Source organism: Odontesthes bonariensis, chromosome 6 (genome assembly GCF_027942865.1).
Source record: "Odontesthes bonariensis isolate fOdoBon6 chromosome 6, fOdoBon6.hap1, whole genome shotgun sequence".
NCBI classification, from domain to species: Eukaryota; Metazoa; Chordata; class Actinopteri; order Atheriniformes; family Atherinopsidae; genus Odontesthes; species Odontesthes bonariensis.
The window spans coordinates 35,052,330-35,073,759 of record NC_134511.1 but is presented as its reverse complement, the minus strand read 5'-3'; the positions used below and the strand labels follow the sequence as shown (position 1 = coordinate 35,073,759).

At 40.3% G+C, this 21,430-nt stretch overlaps 1 protein-coding gene across 1 annotated transcript in view; it reads left to right on the top strand.

Moving 5' to 3' along the window:
- Nucleotides 1-4,458: 4,458 nt before the first annotated feature.
- Nucleotides 4,459-21,430, top strand: part of mvb12bb (multivesicular body subunit 12Bb) — a 38,632-nt gene continuing 21,660 nt past the window's right edge. The window contains exons 1-5 of the mRNA XM_075469162.1: nucleotides 4,459-4,551; nucleotides 16,350-16,445; nucleotides 18,268-18,358; nucleotides 19,357-19,486; nucleotides 19,670-19,780. Of these exons, the coding sequence (XP_075325277.1) occupies nucleotides 4,459-4,551; nucleotides 16,350-16,445; nucleotides 18,268-18,358; nucleotides 19,357-19,486; nucleotides 19,670-19,780 (521 nt within the window). The remainder of the gene's footprint in view (nucleotides 4,552-16,349; nucleotides 16,446-18,267; nucleotides 18,359-19,356; nucleotides 19,487-19,669; nucleotides 19,781-21,430) is intronic.

Below are 21,430 nucleotides of genomic sequence, written 5' to 3'. Positions count from 1 at the left end.
GTGCGTGTTACATTTGTATATGATCCAGTATTTATGTGGTCAGCATCAACTGACTTTCGTCTTAAAGTACATGAAACAAAAGGTGAATAAAAAAATCACAGCCTTAATGAACCTTTTTCGAGACACCAGCTGTAACACCAAGCATCTCACATTGGCTGCTCCCCTACAGAAATCTGCCACAGCCATCATTCATCCTACCCTACAATCCTCAGCATGCAAGGTGCCGCACATTAAAACACTGTAAAAGCTGATGGTTTTCACAGTTAGCATGTGTTGCTGATAACTCCAGACTCTCAATGAGCGTTTCATCACCTACTCCATAATTAGACCATTACTGTAGCAGGTGCACCTTTTCTCAGCCAGAGCATGTGTGTGTGTGTGTGTGTGTGTGTGTGTTTTCTTCTCTCCTTTCAACTGACACCTGAGAGTCAATTCTCTTACCTTCAGCACTGCCACAAATTCAACGTAAAAGGAGCATCCCTGTTTCAGCGTGTCTTCAACACCTTGATGTGATAACATGTGTTGGTAAGATTATGTGCATGCGAGGTGAGTAGTGGCGATGATGTGTCGCGACGGAGATGACGAAGTGAGATCATTGGGAAAGAACATCTTTTTTCAGCATCTAGTTTTCTCTGCTCAAAGTATTTGCTGCTGCCAGAAGAAGAAAAAAAACACAGCCACGAGCAGCTATTTTGATGATTTTGAGGCTTGGATAGAACTTTGATGAAAAGTTTTTTAAGGTTTTGTGGCGCATTACCACATCGGTTTCTCAATATATCAATGTTCCATTAAAACAGCAACGTCATAAGAAAATGAAGCAAGAAATGACAAGAAGGCCTGATGTTTTAGGTATTTTGAAGAGGCTGTAGTGCCAGGGCCTTTCTGTGTGGAGTTTGCATGCGCCACTTTCCTTTCAAAATCCCCATATGTGTATGTAACGGTGCGTTCAGACCGGACGCGGTGCGAATTTTTCGCGCAACGTGATTACATACAAAGTCAATGCAAAGACGCGAATAGACGCGAATTTGAGCCGGCGGCGCAAATGACGCGAATACTGGTTGGGGGAGGGACCTGAAAGTTGTATCAGTTCGAATTTTCCGACTTTAGACTCGCAATTTTGAAAACCTGCCGACTGCAGCTTTAAAGTATGAATTTGACACTTTCTCTTTGTCAGCCCTGTTATAGATTATCAAAATTGTGCAGGTTGTAACCTGCCTCTTGCCTAATAATAGCTGGAAAAGAGTCCAGTTCCCCAATGGGTGGATGGATAACCTACTGTGAGATTTCTATTTCCCATTTTGGGTGTTTCATGTAAAAGGAACAGCATCCTTTACCTGGACCTTCCCCTGGGACAAATTTGTATTGGGAGAATCTACTGATGCCTATTAGCCTAGACAATACTGCTCCAAGAATCTTCAAAGTACACAAATCTCTACCAGAACCAACGTGTTAAAGTGGAAATAATTTTCACAATGTTTGCATGCATTTAGACATGTACGATTAATTAAAATCGGAAGGACAGACTCATGATGTGTAATATCTCGAGTCTGAATGAATGAAAGCATAATGTGACCATGACTGTCAACAGCATATGCAGCAGAGGAAAACCTGGTCACATCAGGTTCTGCTCTATAATTTAGTATTTTTTGCGATTAAGACTGTTGAAGAGTTTTATTGTTCAATTTATGATGTATCATCAATGAATAAAAAAACACATTTAACATGAATATTAAAGTGAAAAAGTCCCAAAGCCTGCAAGTCAGTATGTTCATCTCACTCTGTGTGGCCCTGGCAAAAACACCCTATTGGCATATGGCACCATGTCACAGAACCGAGCAAAAAGTATTTGATTTGAATTAATTAGGATAATAGTTGTACAATGAAATAATTTATTTGATTGGTATAGTGGGGGTAGAAATAATAAATCTGATGATGAGGAAGCATCTGTTGCCTGTTGGTTATGAAGAGTGTACAAAGAGGTTTTCGAGTTCTGTACTCAGGGAGAAGTACATCCTAATGTAACAGCTAAGCTAGTACATCACTCTTTGTCTTACCTTTATCTGATTACAGTAATGACATGTGATAACTATTAGAGAGACAACCAACTGTCAGGAGGCGTGACCTGTGGATGTATCCATGTAATAATAGTCATTTAGTGAGGCACAATCTTATTTTTCTTAGAACAGCTAAATTGAATCACATAAGTTATTGCAAAGAAATACACCCACAAGTCAATGTGGCATTGCTTCATCTGGCTTCTATGTTCTGTACTTAAAGTAAATTGACATGTTAACCCTTCACCCTTCAAGTTCCACTGATTTGATCTCAGTGACTGAGAAGCATCATTGGAATTTCATTAGCTGATGATATGTAAACATAAACAGAGCTGAGGTCAGATTATTTTGAAATGTAGTCAGTTAATACAAATTATATGGTAAATCTTGTGATGTAATCTACCAGACAATAAATACAAATAAATTGAAATAAAATTAAATAGAATAAATGCAAAATAATGTATAACTCAAACACTGAAAATGTTGCCCCTTGTGCTAAAAAAAGACATAAAGGTTCCACACATAATCTAAAAATATGAAGTAAAGATACAGTTACATTTTAAAAACAGAATGCAGTCTCACTGAAAACAGAATTTTCTTAGTTAAATGAAAAATGAATCAATATTTGGAAACACCACATGCTTGGAAGCCACAAAGGCCTATTTGTGATAACGCATTGGGTTTTGGTTAATGATTTGCACCTCGTGAACCCCGGAAGTGTTACTTTCCCACGGGTGTGAAGTCCGATGTTGACTTGAAAAGGTGAATGTTACTGAGCAGGACGAGACTTTTACAGGTAAGAAAGCTAAGCAATAATACACAAATTTGAGCTTTAATAGGTTTTTAGCTTCACCTCAGCGTGATGCCTGGGACGGCACGGATTTATAGTTATATGACTCTCACTTGACAAGGTAGCCAACACTTTTATAAACCAAGTGCACTACATGTTGTAGGCTACTGTTGCAGTCATAATTGGTCACGGATACATTCACAGTACCTTTATTGTATAGAGTATATAAGATGTCACTCTGTAACACTAGTGTATTAGAACTCGAATGTGAAATGAGCTCTGCTCAACGGTAAGTTGTGTAAAACTATAAGACTTATGGTTTAAAGCCTCAAATAATGGGTAGAGTAAGTGAAAAGAAGTTGTGTCAGAGTTAGCATTCTACATGTAAGAAAATTCATAAATCACTTCAATGTACAGTTTTTCATTAGTTTTCACACAATGTTTACCTTTAAGCTGTAATTAAGGACTAATTACTACTTACTTTATCATGGCAATGTATGATAATACAAGCTAAAAAATCGTCTCAGTTACACATTTGTATTATTAAATGATCTAACTGTTATTGGTGCTTCAACAAATGTTTCAATATTACACAAGTCATATGGTTTTAGAGATGGTGTTCACTGCATTCACAATGAAACTGCTATTAACCATTAAAGATATACTGACTTGAGTATCGTTTAGAAATACTCTGCTATTAGTTTTAGATTTGTTTGAATCCTTTTTTTAGTCTCTTCAATGTTGTGCTGGAAAAAATAGTTCATCTTGAAAAACTGATTTTAGAACGTTATCTTTCATTTTATTAGCTAATTTGCCATCCTGTTTCATTTGAATGAGTAGAGCTACCAAACATTTGTTAAAGAGACAGCTGTTTCTGGAGTAAATCCCCTAATTTGATCAGCTTAATTGCAATAGATTTTGCAAATATCAAGATTGAATGCAGCAACTTTGTCAGTTGGTACAAGAAAGCTTTAAACCTAATCTAATAAAATTGCATAAGGGAACCTTTGCAAAGCCACTTACCCAGTAAAAGGCCTGCATACCCATTAGGCAAAAATACCCTTAGACAGGAATAGATAGCAATTGATTGGGACTTCCTTGAAAATATGTGATCACTCCCCCTAATTTGTGATTTGGTGAAGTCATTGGGTGCTCTCCAAACGGTGTTTAGTCACTGGGTCTCACTTGTCATTTGATCCTAGATTAGGTGGCCACTTTTTCTTGGAGGCTAATAAGCCTCATCAAGAAGTCAATAATGAAGCCATTTTAGCAAAGAAAAACCCAGTGTCCATTCTGCAGATAATGACCGTGAAGGGTGTAATCCTCATTTTGATTCTGTGTATTTATTTAATGTTGTTTTTTTTATGGATTTAAAACATCTATTTATTGGTGGTTATTTTTCAGAGGATATTTTTTCAAGCCATTTTTTCAGCATCATCTTGTATTTTGCCATTCTTTTTCTTGCAATGTTTTTAAAGCATCTCTACTGCATAAGCAGAAGTTAAATTTGGATCGGAATAAAACAAACCTGTTGATTATTGTATGTTTTTTTTGTTCCCTCTGAAATGCCAAAAGTGTTATGAGGCTTGTCTGCTTGTTTAACAGATCTCCAACATGTCCAACGAGAGCAACCTGCTGCACACAGACCCCATCTCTGCAGTTGGAGTAATTACTTCACTCACCAAGGCCCCAGAGGGCTACTATGTTGTGAGTATATTCGCCTTAAGCTGATCCTCAGGATCTGTGTTAAAGCTGATCCAGGTTTACTTGAATGCATTTTCATTTTTCTGAATTAAGACTAATCAAAATCAAGTTTTTTCTTTGTAAAGACTGTGTGCTTGTTTGTGGGTGTGTGCTTTTGTGTGTCCACATATGGAGTTGTCCACTATTTTCAACTTCTCAGCCTGTCTGTGCGACTTAGAAACAGCTGTGATCTATTCTACAATGTACCTGCATCTAAGAGCAAAATTTACAGTGTACAAATGTGAAAAACTACTTGGTCATACAGATGGCTGTGTTCTGACATCCATCCATCTATCCATCCATTTTTTATACCCGCTTAATCCAATTTAGGGTCGGACGATTTGGGAGCCTATCCCTGCTGTCATTGGGCAAGAGGCGGGGTACACCCTGAACAGGCCAACAGTCCATCTAGGGATGCACCAATACCACTTTTTTACAAACCGATACGATACCGATACTTGGATCTGAGTACTTGCCGACACCGAGTACCGATGCCGATACTTCTACCACAAAAAAATGCAATGAATTGGAAGACAGGTTTCGGTCTCACTAGCCCAGTCGTTCCCAAACATTTTGTGCCCAAGGCACATCAAAGGACAATTAAAAATCTCAAGGTACACCTATTGTGCAAAATAGCCCTTGTAACACGTGTTATCATTCATATCATGTAAAATATGTGTAAATGTGCATAACTATTTACTAATGCTAAATACAATGTGACAAGACAACTATTACTCATGAAATATTTATTAAAGAATATTTAAAAAATGAATTTGAAAATTAGGCTTCATCAAAGCAGCAACAGTCATTTAAAGTGCTTATGAAACGAATTTTAATTGTTGGAATTTCACAGTTTTTGCTGCTGATTCTAAAGGTTCCAAGCCTTGCGATTAAAATGAGATATTGTCTGGATAATAATTTATCCGGGAAGTCATGTTAAAACGGGCTCAAAAGGAGCCACATTTTGTCTTTTTGTGCGAATTCGTTTTTTAATGCGTGACGTCATAGGGTTGACACAGAAGTTCTCGTAGTCTAACTGTAATGGCGGCGTCTATGGCTAAGACATCAAAGCACGGCAGAAAATATTGTGTTGCTGGAGGGCCAAATGGTGTTAGTTGCAAAAATAGCAGCTTCACTGAAGGGATCTCTCTGCACGTTTCCCAAACCAAAAACTACTGGAACTGAGGCTGACAAGGAGAAGGCAAAGACGAGAGCACGGTGGATACAGTTTGTACGGAGGCATCGTCGTGATTTTGAAGTGTCCTCAACATCCGTGTTGTGCTCCGTACATTTCCATCACAACTGTTTCACTAAAAATGTGGAGATCGCGGGAATGGTTGGGAATAGGAGACGTCTTTTAGCTGAAGCTGTTCCAACTATTGACATCGCTGGACCTGGTGTGCCGACGGAGACTGTCCCTGCTCGAACTACTGCTCGGGCGCGAAGACAGGTGAGTCTGAAATTTCCAGATCGGACATTACTGGACTTGTTTTTTTTATATATAATAATGTTCGCTTACTGTTCGCTTCTGAGAGGCAAGTGTCGACCACTGCTATTGGCTGAGAGCACGGTGGATCGTATCACTGCGTGCTGCCGCCTGCCGATAGCTGCACCTGAATTGCTGCTCGGAAGCAGGGGACTGCTCGCTTTGCTCTTCGGTCTACACACATATCCAGCTAGAATTGCTGTCTGGTCTCTCCGGTGATTGCGCCGGCTACGACATCCGAGGCTCCGTGGATTACTCCTACCGATGGCTGCTGTCAGTCGTGCCGAGGCCGGGTGCCCATCTCCCTGCCGCCGACCCGTGAGGATCCGCAGACGGGGCCGCGCACTGGAGGATCTCCGACCCGTTAATCCACGCCATTGTTTATTAAGCTTATATTAAAACCATGTTATTATCACATACGTTTTTTTTAAGTGGCTGGATTTCAAAGTGCCACTTCGTTAGGTTTCAACGTGTCAAAGACAGCGCAGCAGAATGCCATATCTGCGAAACCGGCATGTTCAAATCTTTTCCAGTTTACCACAGCAAACATACACTATTGTGTCATTTGATTGATAACATCTTAATAATAATCAGCGTGTAGTAGGAGCGATGGCTGTTTTGTGCCGCCGATCCTGTGCCGAAAATGGTAACTTTCTTTCATTTCCATTACCCATACGGGAGGTGCAGAGAGCCTCTACAATATAGATACTAAATCGATTTGTGTGGATTAAATTCAACGAAAGTTTTTCCACATAATGTTAGAGGTGTGTTCTTTCGACCTGCTGATGTTTGTATCAGAATTTTGGTTCCTTTATGAGATATAGGTCCATCAAATGTATGTTATTTTCGCAGCCAGCCATACTAGCAAATAAGGGAGTCAACCCTATGACGTCAGGGTCACGTGGCCAATTTCGCACCAAAGGCCACATAATTCACACTTTTAAATGGCCATTTTAACCAGTTATGCCCGGAAAATTTAGTTCAAGTTGGATTGATGGTTTTAGAAAAAGACAAAAATTTCATTTGAATGATAGATGAACATTCGTTTCAGTGCATCTTTAAACCAGACAGGTCACAAAATTAAAAATGAGGCAAAGGAAACTCAGAACGCAGAAATTTAGCACAGAGAACTGTCAATGCAAGGAAGCTGCATTGTCCACGGTCCTAAACTACAAATTATAAATGCAACATTTCAGCAATCAGCGTGGAAACATGTGCTATTGTAAATATTTTGCCTAATTACAAATTAGTGAGATACACGTGCCTGTCGGGGCGCGCAGAGCAGAGGGCCACTCGCAAATCCTGTTCAACAGAGAGCCGTGACCTCCTGTTGTTCTTCAGGTGAACCAGAGTTAAGAACGCCAACTCACACAGGCAAGGTAGCGGGGAAAGGAAGAAGTTGCTCAATCGCGTGTTGGCAGATGCTTAGGTAGTTCGATGCAGAAGAATTAGCTAACTAGCATTAAGTTAGCATTAGCTCACTAGCAGTTAAGTTAGCATTAGCTAACTTCTCCCTACAGGAAGCACTCGGGCTGAGGATTGCTGACAGCCCCGGTCCAACTGAAGCCATAAGACGGTAACTTTCATGATACTGTCAGCTGACAGTTTTTTCCTCTTTTCTTTCGGTGGTGGGTTGTCAGCAGTCTCTGCACTGGTGGTTGGTGTTTCTCTGTTTTAATGTTGTCCTTCAGCCTTTTATGTGTCATGGTCTCATAATTCCCACCTGCACAACTGCGTTAACAGCGAAATATGGGGTTCTTTGAGGATTTTTTTTTTTAGGAATAGAGTTTTCCTCTGTATTATAAAATGAGTACATACAAAGTACTAACATGGTAAATCAAAAAAATATATATTTTTGTGTAGTTGTATATTGCAATAATAACGTATGGTTGTCACAAAATCCCACGGAACACCAGGACTTGGACACCCTCTGATTGCGGTCTTCATGCAATAAATTGGTACCGGTTCATGGTATTGGTTAACTTTAACGAGTAGCCGATACCCAATACCAGTATCCGTATCGGTGCATCCCTAAGTCCATCACAGGGCCACACAGAGACGCACGAGACACACAACCATGCACGCTCACACTAACTCCTTGGGACAATTTAGAGTCACAAATTCCCCTAACATGCATGTTTTTGGATGGTGGGAGGAAGCCAGAGTACCAGGAGAAAACCCACGCATACACGGGGAGAGCATGCAAACTCCACACAGAAAGGCCCCAGCCGGGATTCAAACCTGAAGCCCTGTTGCTGTGAGCCGATGGTGCTAGCCACCACACCACCGTGCAGCCCGTTCTGACATCCAGGTCAGCAAAATTCGCAAAACTAGTCATCCTATCCAATCCTTTATCTCTACTCTATTTCTCACTATTAAAATATTATTCTGCAAAGCCTTCAGGAAGCAGTAGTGTTGTTAGAGGATGGTCTGACAAGCTGTTGTGAATTTAGACCAACTCCACTGGTACTTTTATGAAAAGCTAAAGTAAAACTTAGTTCTCTTATACACCAAATCGATGTCAAGAACAAGCATTGACAGCAGACCACCCTGCTGTGTCTCCACACGTCGCCAACATTGAGGAAAAAAAATTGCAGTTCAACACAAAGCAAAGACAACCTCCAACTGCCAGCTCCGAGGTACAGTGTACACATGCGCAAGAGGACGCAACTTTGCTGTGCAGAACAAAGCAGGAGTCTATAAATAATTCATTAAGGTAAAAACAATATGTTGGCAAAACAGTGTTTGTATACAGTCTGGTCAATTTTAGTCAGTTTTTATCATCCAAGGTATATCTAGCTCAGTTATAAGGTTTTCTATTGTGTTTAGGCTCGAAAACCTGTATCTCAATTAAAACTAACACGTTAGTCTGATTGTTTTGTACATTCATGCTATATTAAGCATGCAAGCTTCAAGCATTAAAGTCACGTTAGCGGACGGCAGTTTTCACTACTTAAGGCTGAGTTATACTTCTTTTAACTGCCCTTGCGCTTGCGTCTTGCGCGTATGTTAATGGCTCGAGACGTTTATACTTCATTTTGCTTTGTCGGCGCTTGCGTGTGCTGCGTGGCGATTCACCGCCAGGACAGTAGGTGGAGTAGCGGGTTTTTTCAATGACAAGCCTACTATGATGAAAGCAAATTCACCGCCAGGACCTCTTCTAGTGGATTCATGCTTCTTCTTCTTGTAAATAGCCGGTATTTTGTCAGATTTTCAACACCTTGGGGGTCTAAACGACTACTTTCTCGCCTGAAAATGTTTCAAATGTTGCTATAGTTATATATTTACAGAGTTTATAGCTTAAGGGAAATCAGCTTTTCAGGCTGGCTGATTTGGGCTCGGACAGGAGTGAAGTGCACTGTGTGTAAACGCTCTGCATACTGTCAGATCGATGAGTGCCGTTTTCAAGTAGTAGGCGGTTTCGAACACAGCCAGTGGCTTGTGCTTGCGTCTTGCGTAAAGTTTAGAAAATTGAGGTGACACACGCAAGCACGCAAGGGGGGACTTGCAACCGCGCAAGGGCTTGCGTTGCATCTTGCGTTGCGTCTTGCGTTACCGACTATAAACCAGGCTTTACTGTGTTGAGCAGCCAGTCAGAGTGATATTTCTCATTGACTGATCAACAGAAGAAGCTGAAAAAAAAGCCTTAATGGTCCAACAGAACAGATTACACCCCAAAGACAAGAGGGACAGGCATTGTGTTGTGTATCGCTCGCAGTCTGTTTGCTGCCAAAGATTGTTCATGAGGAAAAAGAAGCATCAGTTTGTAACACTGCATGTATTAAAAGTAGTCCTTTAACCTTAGCTGGATTTTAACCTCCACCAAGCTCTCACCCATTTACACATGCACTCACACACCACTGGCAGCAAGGTGCTCGTCCGCCATCTGGAGCAACTCAGGGTTCATTGTCTTGCCCAAGGAGACCAGGACATGTGAAGGGACCAGCCAAACTTAGCCAAACTTGCTATTTCTGAATAACCTGCTCTTTTACCTGGGCCAAAGCTAATGTCAGATGTCTCTCAGTCGATGGTATCATGTCAGTATCAGGAGTCACATTTCTCCAGTTAAACTTTTTTAACTGGAAAAATCAGCTTAGTCATTTTGAAGCAGGCCCTGAAGTCATTTGATTATGTAAAAATGACACGTATTTAGTTTAGAAAGCTACATCTGCTATTTCATTGTGTCAAATATAAATTCAAGGACTTCAATAAGACTGCATTTCAAAAAGCTTTGATCAGGATATAATTACTTTGAATGAAAGGGCGACTGCATTTACACTGAAATACTCTAATGGCTAGATTTGTGGTAGGGAAAACCCTAAAAACTACTGTTAGGTTGCACAGCTTTAAGTAAGTGTCTGAAGTGCATGGGCTAATTTTCATAATGGGCCGTGTTCAGTTTCTCTTTTAGGCCATTTTGACTGCATTTTAACAAATAACTCAATGTTATTAACTAAGGTTTTTGTTTGGTACTTGAAAATGAAAGTGCGCCTGCTTCCAATTCCAATGCTTACATATTAGACCATAATGAAAAGGAATCAACTGGTCCTCAACAGGTCTTAAAATCAATTAAATACAACATCAGATGAACTAAGTACATGCCATGATTCAGTAGCTTGCAGAGCCAACTTTAGCAGCAAAAACTTGTTCGTTCTCTGTGTCGTTTTCTGTATGGAGTTAGGAGTTTTTCACTATGTGAAACTATGTGAAACTCCGGACCATTGTAACACCTTGATTCTTGATTAATATCCTGTTGCATGTCCCAGTTTTTGGCCAGGCTTTAGCTGTTGGACAGATGACCTCATATTTGGTATACAGAGAAGTTTGTGGTGGACTCAGGGTCAAGAAGGGTCTCAGGTCCTGTGACTGCAAAACAAACCCAAATCATCAGCCCTCCGCTGCTGCGCTTCATAGTTTGTATGAGTTGTTTGTAATGATATGGTGGGTTTTGTTTCACCAAATGTGCTGCTGTTCATGATGACCAGACCTCTCCACTTTGATCCTGTCTGTCTAAGGGACATTTTTAACAGAAGACATAGATTTTGTTTGTTCAGGTCAAACCTTGCAAGCCTAGGCTGTGTGCCATAGTTTAAGATCTTTACCTTATTCTTGTCGTTATATGTCAGGCTTTAGCGGCATAACTCTTGTCCACGTTCCTGAACTGTGAATAGCAGTAGAACATTTGAATGTAATTAAGTTAAAGTTTGAAATCTGTTGAAAAGTGTATTCTATGAAGTCACTAAAAAGCATTAAAAGCAAACAGCTCAGCATTAATAACTTCAACCACTTAAAGGGGAAGTTCGTTTTTTTTTAAATCAGGACCTTATTTCTGGCATAAAATACATTCATCTACTCACGATAACGGTTTGGTGAAAGTCGGCGTCTTTCGGAAGATATTTATATCACTGAAGTTCTGAGTATATCAACAGGGCATAGACAATACAGCCTCTAAATAAGGCATTATCTGTCTCTATTTCACCAATACTTTTAGACGAATGAATGAATGAAGGCGTACTATCATTTATACCTCTCCTTTAACAAGTGGTATGAATGGTCACCTCCACACTTGAACCCCATGATGTTAATAAGAACCACCTGTGAAATGAGTAAATAACCCACACACGGTTGTCAACAGGTCAGTTTGTAGGCAGCCTCACTCTTACTTGTGCTTTTCGTGTTAGATTATGGTGGTCATTTTGAAATGGGCTGGCTGCATTTCATGCTTATGAATCAGCTCCGCTGTTAATTGATCGTCCCTGCAGCATAACTCGTCACTCCCATCAAATTTGTGTTTGTGTGTTTGTGTGTTGCAGTCATTCGCTGATTTTCCTTGTCTTAATAAGTCTGGACAATATATATTCATATCCTTGGGGGGAAAAAAGAGAGACAAGGTCTAATCTTACATCTAATAAACGGTTTCATCTTTGTTCTTTGCTTTTGTTTGTATATTCATTTGTTACAACTGGTTGTGTAATATAATGCACAGTTAGAAAATTGGCAGATATCCATGGTGTCCTATTTGTTTTTTGTTTTCTTGTTATAACTGTTACATGACTTATTCATAAAGTTTGCTTTGATGGTTTAGAGGATTCTCTGTACTGGTTGCCACCAGTATTGTAGACACACCAGAGGCAAGGGTTTAATGATGTTTGGTTGAAGCCCATACTATTTAACTTTGTCCCTGTGTGTTCTTTATATTCAAGCCCTACAACAACTTTAACAATAGCAGGGATGTGTCAGGATGTGAAATAGTTCAGGCCAAGCTTGTTAATGAAAACTTTTTGTAGTTGTAACTGAGTTAGAGGGTAAAAACTAGAAGAGAATGTGTAGCTTAAACAAAGCACAGAACAAGCTCAAGGGCAGAACTCTCTTCCTCTTTTCCTCTCCTCCTATTTAGACCCCTTCTGTTAAAGCCTTATTCACCCACACCCTCCCTCCTCTCCCGGTTCTCTTCCTGCTCCACCCTACATGCACAGCTTGTTCAGATCTCCGGCAGAAGATGGTGGGTGGGATCGAATGGAGCTGCTGGCGTGAAAATTGCAAAACACCACGTGATAGTGACAAACAGAAAGAAAGCCCGTCAGACAACTGATGTGAAAATACTATATTGTATATACCGTACTATATATAGTGTAGGCCATCCAGAAAGGACAGCACACCAGCAGTTTAAATGAGGACATAAATCTGGCTGACTGTTGAATTTACCAGTAGATAATTAACTAGATAGATAATGAAAAACAAATCTTGTAGCTTTCTGTCATTACGTTTTTGAATCGTGGTTTGTTTCAAAAGTTCATAAATGCTAAAAAACAAAGATCACTGAAGTGCTGAGGAAAATACTCTACTCTGTGGTAATCTGAAATTTCCCAAAAAATAATCCACTGAGCAATATTTCATCCCAATAGCTTTTCAATTGCTTAGGTCTGGCTTACTTACCAGGCACAGCAGTTGCTCGATCTCTTTTTGCCCAAAGTGGAAATATTCTGAGCAATTTAGCATGCTAACTTTAGAATGTAGCACGCAGTGCTTTTGAAGTTCTGTTAAAATACATTCTCTACTGCCTCACTGAGTAATTAGCATTGTGGACATACTTACAGTCCGCTCATCTTATCTCTCAGATTGTACATCCTTGATTATTCCCCTGAAATCCCTTTCATTTTAGTCCATCCTACCTGAAAACAAAATTGAAGAGTTGTTGAGGAAATACGAGGAGAGAAGTATCAACATTTACCAAATGATAAATACAAATCTCTATTAAAACAATGTCCATTAAATATGACATGTGACTCAGATGCATCACGTGTCCATTGTTTTGTTAAAACCTACTCTGCATTTTACATCTGTCATATGAGTATTAACAGTGTTTGTGACAGCTCATTTATTAACTTTTAATTTAGTTTACAATGTGAGACAATGTGTCACGCCTCTTTTTATCCTTCTCAGCTACTGAAGACCTCAAAGGAAACAATTGTGAATATTACTTACGGCTCCTCTGGCAAGCCAGGTGGCTTTTAAGAATTAAGAATTCCTTCAAGAGGTTTTTCTGAGCTCAATTTCTGGGTCACAGCCAGGAGCTTAAAAGAGCGATGAGTTAAGAAGGCACAAAATAGAGATATGAAAACACTTCACTGTCTTTCTGATAACAATTTTGATAAAAGAACATATGCACCAGATTTGAAGCTATGAACACCACAGCATTCTTGTTTTTTCAGGATAAGTACCTTGTAAACTTTTAAATCCAAATCTGTGCACGTGACGTTAATTAGAGCATACTTCCGCCGCACTAAAAGCCAAAATGCCATTGGCCCATCTTCAAGGACAACTTTTGGACAAGACTAGATGTCCTTTCATCTTCAGATTTGAAATACTAACAAAAATATCAACACTTTGGATCAGTGTACTAAAGCACCATGGATGGGGGAAGTTTCAGTATATTAAGCTGTTTTGATTTTTTTTCCCCTTTCATACTGAAAATCGTTTTCAAATTCCTCCCTAATACTGACTGCTCACCATAGTTACCACACAGTTTATATAGCAGATCAAAGGGAAGATTACCTCTTTTGCTCTCTGATATGGTGCACTCACATCTCTGAACCTGAGCAGGTTGTTCCAACACAAGAGAGCACAGGCCAAGATCAAACGCTGTTCCACTGGGATCAGGAGCTTTGCTGAAGCTCTAGCTTCACCCAACATCAAACACTACGAGCAGACTTTTGCACACTCATGCTCATTGCAAGGGTTACAGTGGGGCTGTTTCCCCTCAGTATCAACTAAACTACTAGCCAACTAGCACAAGAACCCATTTTGGCACACTTAATGCCAACCAGAGTTATATGAATAATAATCTCAACAAGAGACTTTGATTTACCTAACATTGAACAAATGTTTGAAGTTCACAACATATAGTCAGAAGTCACCTTTTCCTACTATTTTCAGTTGAAAGATAAGATTCATAAGATTCACATATCATCTTTTTCAGCTTGTCTGTTCTCCTTTGAAGGGACTGTTTGTTTTCCTGTACCTGCCCCATTTCTTCTTTACTTCACTTGCTTTAAATCTCCAGATATTTTTGATTGCATGCCCTTATAGCTTTTTATTCATGGCTGTGCCTATCAGTGCTTCATAGCAACTTAATGTTGGCGTCTGTCTCCGGAGATGCTTCATACGGTAGCAATATTCAGCATCCCCTTGAGACATGTTTCACAGGTGGGCTTTTAGATCACTGCAAGTGGCAGTTGAATCTGCCATTGCATTTTAAATCACATGTTATGACACATTTCAATATCAGAGCTACTGTATGATGTCTCTTATCATGCGTTTGACATTCTTCTCATTGAAGTCTGTTTAATGATCGAGCCATGTTGTAGCGCAATTGAAGGTGTTAAAGAAAACGCCAGTGCAACTTTATGCATGCTTCCTGTGCCGTGGCTCAGCAGTTGGCGTTTCACATTCAAGCTGCGTCGCACCCCTGTTGCCAGCGGCTGTGGCAGAATGATGCCTGAAGTGCCTCCTTGGAGGACCGTGCCCTCGTTACTCCTCAGCTTGACTTTGGGTTTCACAAAGCGAGCCCTTTGTTTACGCTGACAGGATGCGCTGGCTACTGACCTGGAAAAAGTGGCCAAGACGGGTTGTCTTGTAAGGAAGAGGGAGGCTGGTGATGTATAGGCTCCTTCTGGGACCTTTCATGGAACTGCTGTTGGAGACGCCCTACAATCCGTCTCCCTGCTCGTCTGCTCCTCTTTCTCTTACTCTCACCCTATCTGTCTCTGTTCCCCATGCTAGTCTCTGCTCTCATCCCATCAAGTCAGGGCTGGTTTTGCATGAATCTCCCCATGCCATGTTTTCCCCCACCTAGTCACTGGGGTCATTCATCATTATTGTCAAGGGGGTAATGTGTGTGGGTGGGTGCAGAGATCTATGACTTCTTCATTTGAATGAACCTCATTAGATTGACTCTTCTTTGTAAAGGATCCCTTTAGAAAATAACTCTGGCAGTTGTTTAGGTGATTCACACATGCTAGCCAATGGAACATGACGCTTCAGCCAAGCATGCTTGCGCGAACGATGGACGAGTCTTTCTGATGCAGTCTGCAGGCTATGTTTTGCTTTATCATTTTACCTTGCATACCTACATTTACATAGCAATGTAGTGTAGGACCTTGAGCTTGACTTGTGGCACCCACATGCTGTCAGTATGATGCAATCTATATTTTGAACTGACTTTACTGCTCATTTACAACGATGAATGGCTCTATTGTACAAGGGCAATCTCAGAAAATCAGGTCTTTGGATTTGGACTGGCATTAAATTGTCTGTACTTCACTCTGTAAAAAATTGCCTCCTTAAATAATGCAAGTAAATCTACTTGCAGGGACATATGCAATGTTCCCAGTTCACCCGTGTCTTAAATTATTACCACAGTAGGTTTGCTTTAAATAATAATATAATCAACATTTACCCCAAATGTTATCCCAGCTTTCCTACTGAAGCACACTGAAGTTTGGTTTCCTTATTAGAGCAGATCCTTGTCAGGGCATCTTTAATCAGCCTGGTCCCAAGGGATGATATTTTTAGCCACCTTTTTTGGAGGCTAAGACTTTACCCACGCAGAGCACTAATGAGATGGAGCACATTTGTAGGCAAGCGTTAATTAAGGCTAGTATGCAAAGGAAGAGGCAAAAGCAGCATGCCCATGGCATACATACATTAACTTTATCCCACCTCCTGCATGTGTTTTTTTATCCCCGCTTGTTTTTTTTTTTCTTTTTTCACGTAGGTTGCACAAACAACAGATGGCTCTGACGCCGACCTGTGGAAGGACGGCTTATTCAAATCCAAGGTCACTCGCTACCTCTGTTTCTCCAGAAAAACTGTAAGCAGCAATGTAAACTTCTTTCTTTCCCACTACCTTCTCCACTAACACCTCATCTGCTGCACTTTTCCTGTTTGCCAGTGTTTATTAGCTCAGCTCTCTGCAGCCAGAATATCTTCTTGCACTTTGCACTTTGATCACTGAAAAGTCCCACTTAAAAAGGACAGCATAAGCTGTGCAGTTTTGAAGTTTTACATATAATGGATTTGCATGCATATTCCAGATGAATATTACCGTCGAGAGATATTTTTCTTTTTGTATGCTCTCCTGAGGATATTATTTATGTTTATTCATGAAATAACAATGAGCTGTATTTTAACTATTCCAATTTATTCAATCAACACTGTCCCTGTAGAGAAAATTGTTACCAACCAGTGATTCTTGAAAGCTGATGCACACATAACTTTTGAATATGGATATTCTTTTTTATATGAAAGAAATCGCAACACAAAAAGCCCTTTCAGTCTGGTTGGGCTATATATAGCATTGCCAATTTAAGCAGCCATGAGTCCTCTATGGCTGAAATGATCTTTGCATCACATTTCTAATAATGCTGTTGGGTCATTTTTGGACCCTTCGCCTGCCTGCAGCCTACAGGTGATGTGTTTCTACTTGGCTGTCAGTTGCTCTGTGGCCATAAATACACCTGCTTACACCGCCAGTGTCATCAACCTGTCCAACCTCAGCTCATACAGTTGCTATTGGCTGTCTATTAATTAAGTTTTCCTGAGCTGCAGGTGGACCATGCAGACAGCATTGTAAACAAAACCTGATTTTTTGTTATTTCTTTGCATCAGCTCAATTTTAGTATTTAATCAAGTCATATATTTTTTTTTCAGTATGTCCTCTAAAAGCCAGGCAGCTTGGCAGCGGCTGCCTCATACCTTAGCTCAATTTGGCCCTAGTTTAGGATAGAGCATACAAATAGCCTCTCCCTACTTCCTGCGTATTATCTTAAAATGTGTGTCCACATTGTTTTAAAGACTTTGACACAAATAAAACATGGCAGAGCCATCAACAAAGGCCATTTTGTCTGCCAGTCAATGAAACTCCCACTGTAATTGTCTATGACAAAAACAGATTCTGTAAAATTAGCCCCTGAATTATATGGGGGGAGGTAAATAGTTTGTGATTTATCATACTCTAGGTTTAAGGTGGATAGACCCCTTTTGTCAGCCCTTGATGGAAAAAAATCTTCAGAAAAAGAGGAAAACAAAAAAAAAAGGTTTCATGCATAGTAATAACATTCATCCATATTCCTCTTTACGTCAGTATAAAAACTATGAATAAAAAATGCTTCTAATGGTAATGACAGTCAGGCAACAGTAGCAGTGTAATCCAGGCTTTCGGACGCATCCGGTCATGCCTGGTTCACTCCACTTTCGACTGCCGCTGTGTATTATTGCAATTTATTATGGCAAAATATGAAAATGTAATGGGAGGCAGGGGAGAGTCATGCTTGAAAATGTCAGCTACACAGCCCCTGATTATTTTTAACTAGTCCCATTCTGTTGATCAGACTGCCTGCGCTTTCTCCCATCACATCGCAGCTTCTAGCCAAAAGGTTGAAAATGATTACAGATGCTTCTCTCATTCAAAAAAAGCTGTAAGAGAGTAATTACTGGAGCTTTTTTTGTCAGCTTTTCTCTTTAGAGACTTCCTGAGCTTTTTATATATCATTGACCCTATTATTATCTACATTTGCTGTCCTGATCCCTCCCAGGTTGAAGGGCTTGTCTTTGATCTCTGTCCTTTCGAAAGTTGAATTTGCATACATGCTTTTGTTATTTTTGTAATTGACTGCCTGTTCTCTGTCTTTCAGGGGCCTGAAGTTGTTGTGGATATGAAGCTGATTGACATCAAGGATGCATTGCCAGAGTTCTTCACACCTGTACAAGAAACATTGGACACAAGTAAATAAACAGTCAATACCGAGCACAGGCCCACTCCCCTCCTCTTGTAGTTTTTTTCACTCTCCGACCAGCTTATGCGGAGGTCCTCAGGGGCAGCTTTGCTTGAGATAGTGAATGTTTTATGGGTGCAGGTTAGCTTAATTTATGGCAGACTGTGGGAATAAAATAAACATTTTGCCCTGGAGGTACAAGAGAAGAGTATCATGAGTCATTGTTTATCTCAGCTGGAGCTGGGCTTTTCTTTATGAGGGGCTTATTTATTTATGTATTTATTTGGGGAGAGGACCAGTAGATGGGGGTTATCTAATATTAATGAAATGCATTCCCCAATGCTTTAGTGCTTTTTGAGTGCTACGTATTTCCCCCTCGCTATCCATGCCTTGGAAATGTAATAATATTTGGTTGTGGGGAGAGAGGACAGCTTGTTTATTATTTTTATTATCATTGCATTTACACTGCACTTTCTAGTGTTGCCGGGGAAATAAATGAGCAAGGCACAGATGCAATATAGGAACGCGTGGCAATGCTTTTTTGCCAGAATGAAGAAAAGAGATTATGTTTTGTTTGCCTGTTTTGTAATTTAATGTTTTATTACTTCACGTGAATCCATGTTTAATGTATACATGTGACATTATGTATGAGTTTCTATCGGGAATATCAAGTTTAAATCCCTGCTGTGCACTACAGCTGATGGAGGATTCACTTGCTTTTGTCATTTTACCTACTAAAATGATAAAAATTATAATAATGCATGCAAATTTTGTAGCTCTTCAGAATACAGTCATTTCCCATTGAGCACAGCAAGTCATCCAAAACTAGCTCAGCTCTTATTGTTCGAGTGGTAATGGCTAAATAATAAATATAAGTGGGGTTTGTAAATACATTTCTCTTTGAGATTGAAGATGTCTATAGGTTTCTCTTTTCTCTGAGGCTCAGAGGAACTGAATATGCAACCACTAGTTCTTTTCTGACACCCTCATGTGTACTTTTCCCAACAGAGGAAACTGCCTTTAGGAAGAAGAGGCTCTGTGTGAAAATTAGCCGTCGTGAGGCTGCCGATGCAGCTGTATGTGACATTCAGGTCACTGTGAAGTCCAAGTTCCACCTTGTTAACTACACCACTGTGGGGTGAGCTGATAAACACTGGAAATGAATTAAATCATGATATTTTGTCATTTGTGTTACACACCAAGTTTTGTGTTTTTTTTTTTATTTTAACCTGACACTATAATCATAAAGTTAAACACAAGATGACTAACCAAGCTGTCTAAAGCTTCAAGAAATATCTGTTTCTTATTTCTATTTATACAGTGATATAAACAATATGGGAATATGGTATCGAATGGGAGATATTCCACGGGATCAGTTGTCTCAGGAAACGCCGAATGGACCTCAAGCTGACACCCTACTCAGCTACTCAAGGTAGCATCAAGCCACAGTATTCAGCTGTTTAAGTCGTGGCTCAACTTTCCTCCTTGATTTTCTTTTCGTTTCACATCTAGTGTCCCTGCTGGGATTCTGTTACGCCTCTCTACCATATGTACAACAATGAAGACACAAGCAATTGATCACTCTTGGGCAATCTGCTGTAAAGGTTGTGGCTGGACAACAAGGTAGTGAGGGTGAACTGGTGAGACAGGCTAACTAGAAACGATCCCCTGAACAAGAACACAAGTTCAATGAGGGCTAAACTCTTGTTATTTGTGGTGTGTCCCAGGAGGCAGAGGCAAGTCGCTCCTCTGACTTGGTGACAGGAGTTGTTGCACTGTGCAGACAAAGAGGTGGAGATGTTGCCCGGAGAGTTAACGACAGCTGCAGAGGAAGGGAGGAGAGCTCTAAGATCTCCGCCACGCTGGAATGTGCGCGCTCCCTCCTTAGCTCATGCTGCTCTGGCTTCCTCCGCCTAAGGCCTCAGAGTGAATGAAGCAAACCTTTGTACTGTGTCCAGATCAAACAGCTCAATTATTTATCACAACCAAGAGCAGGGGATTTCCACAGCAAATTGTAAATAAACAATGGAGACTCCTTCATGCATCGGTGCTATGGAGAGGGAAGCTTGGCACAGATTTATGATGCGTTTGCCAGCTTGAAGTGCAGCATTCTGCCATCCTGTGCAGGGATGAGTAAAAGCCACCTAAAAGCCACACCAGGCAAGAGCAGTAGATGCCAGCAGGCTTATTCAAAACAGAGCTTCTTTTCACATGGCCATGGAGTTGGATGAGAGCAAGAAACAGACAGCTGTGGTTTCAAATGGAAAACTGCATAGTTTTGTGAATCATCCATATATTGGAAGTCTCTGGTCAATAATCTATGATGTGTTGAGGCTATTATGAGAACTTAGGCCAATGTGCGCCTTCAGAACTCTTCCCGGTAATGCTCAGCTCTTTTGAAGCCCACTTTCAAGTTTGTGAGGCTCAGAGGTTGGAATAAATTGCACCTTCAAGCGACTCACACCCCCCTACTGATGCCTGCTGAGATCACAGGCTGCTGTTTTTGTATTAACATTAAAATTCATTCCACACTCCAAGAGTCTTCTTTTGAGAGTATTTCCATCTGTAATACACTGACACATAAGGACAGGACTTTGGGCAATTTATACTGTGGCAGTTCTTTGACTATTTATTCTTGTGTAGTTACATACACTTCAGACAGCCATACTTAAAGGTATGAATAGTCCTGTACTTTCTTTAAAGTCACAGATAAGATGGTTTGACACAGTGATTTATAAACAAGTCTCACTGATTCGTCAAGTAAGTGCAGTACCACAATGTAACTGTGTGGTAACACTCTGCTGTACTTTATTCATATTCAGGAGGAGAAGATTCTCTCCTCCACGCCTCCTTCAGGCTATCTATAACAACTTTATGGCCTTTGGAGAGTAGCACCTCTTAAATTTAAGTGCTCTTTACAGTCACTGGAAAAGATGTTTTAAATACAGTCAATAATGTGTAAATTTTTAATGACCCATATAATTTTGAAAGCACAGTGACCCCCCCGCCCCCTTCAAATGTTAAGTTGCCTCAGGCAGAGAGAGCCTGTCACTGTTGTGCACAAACGTAAACTACAAATCAG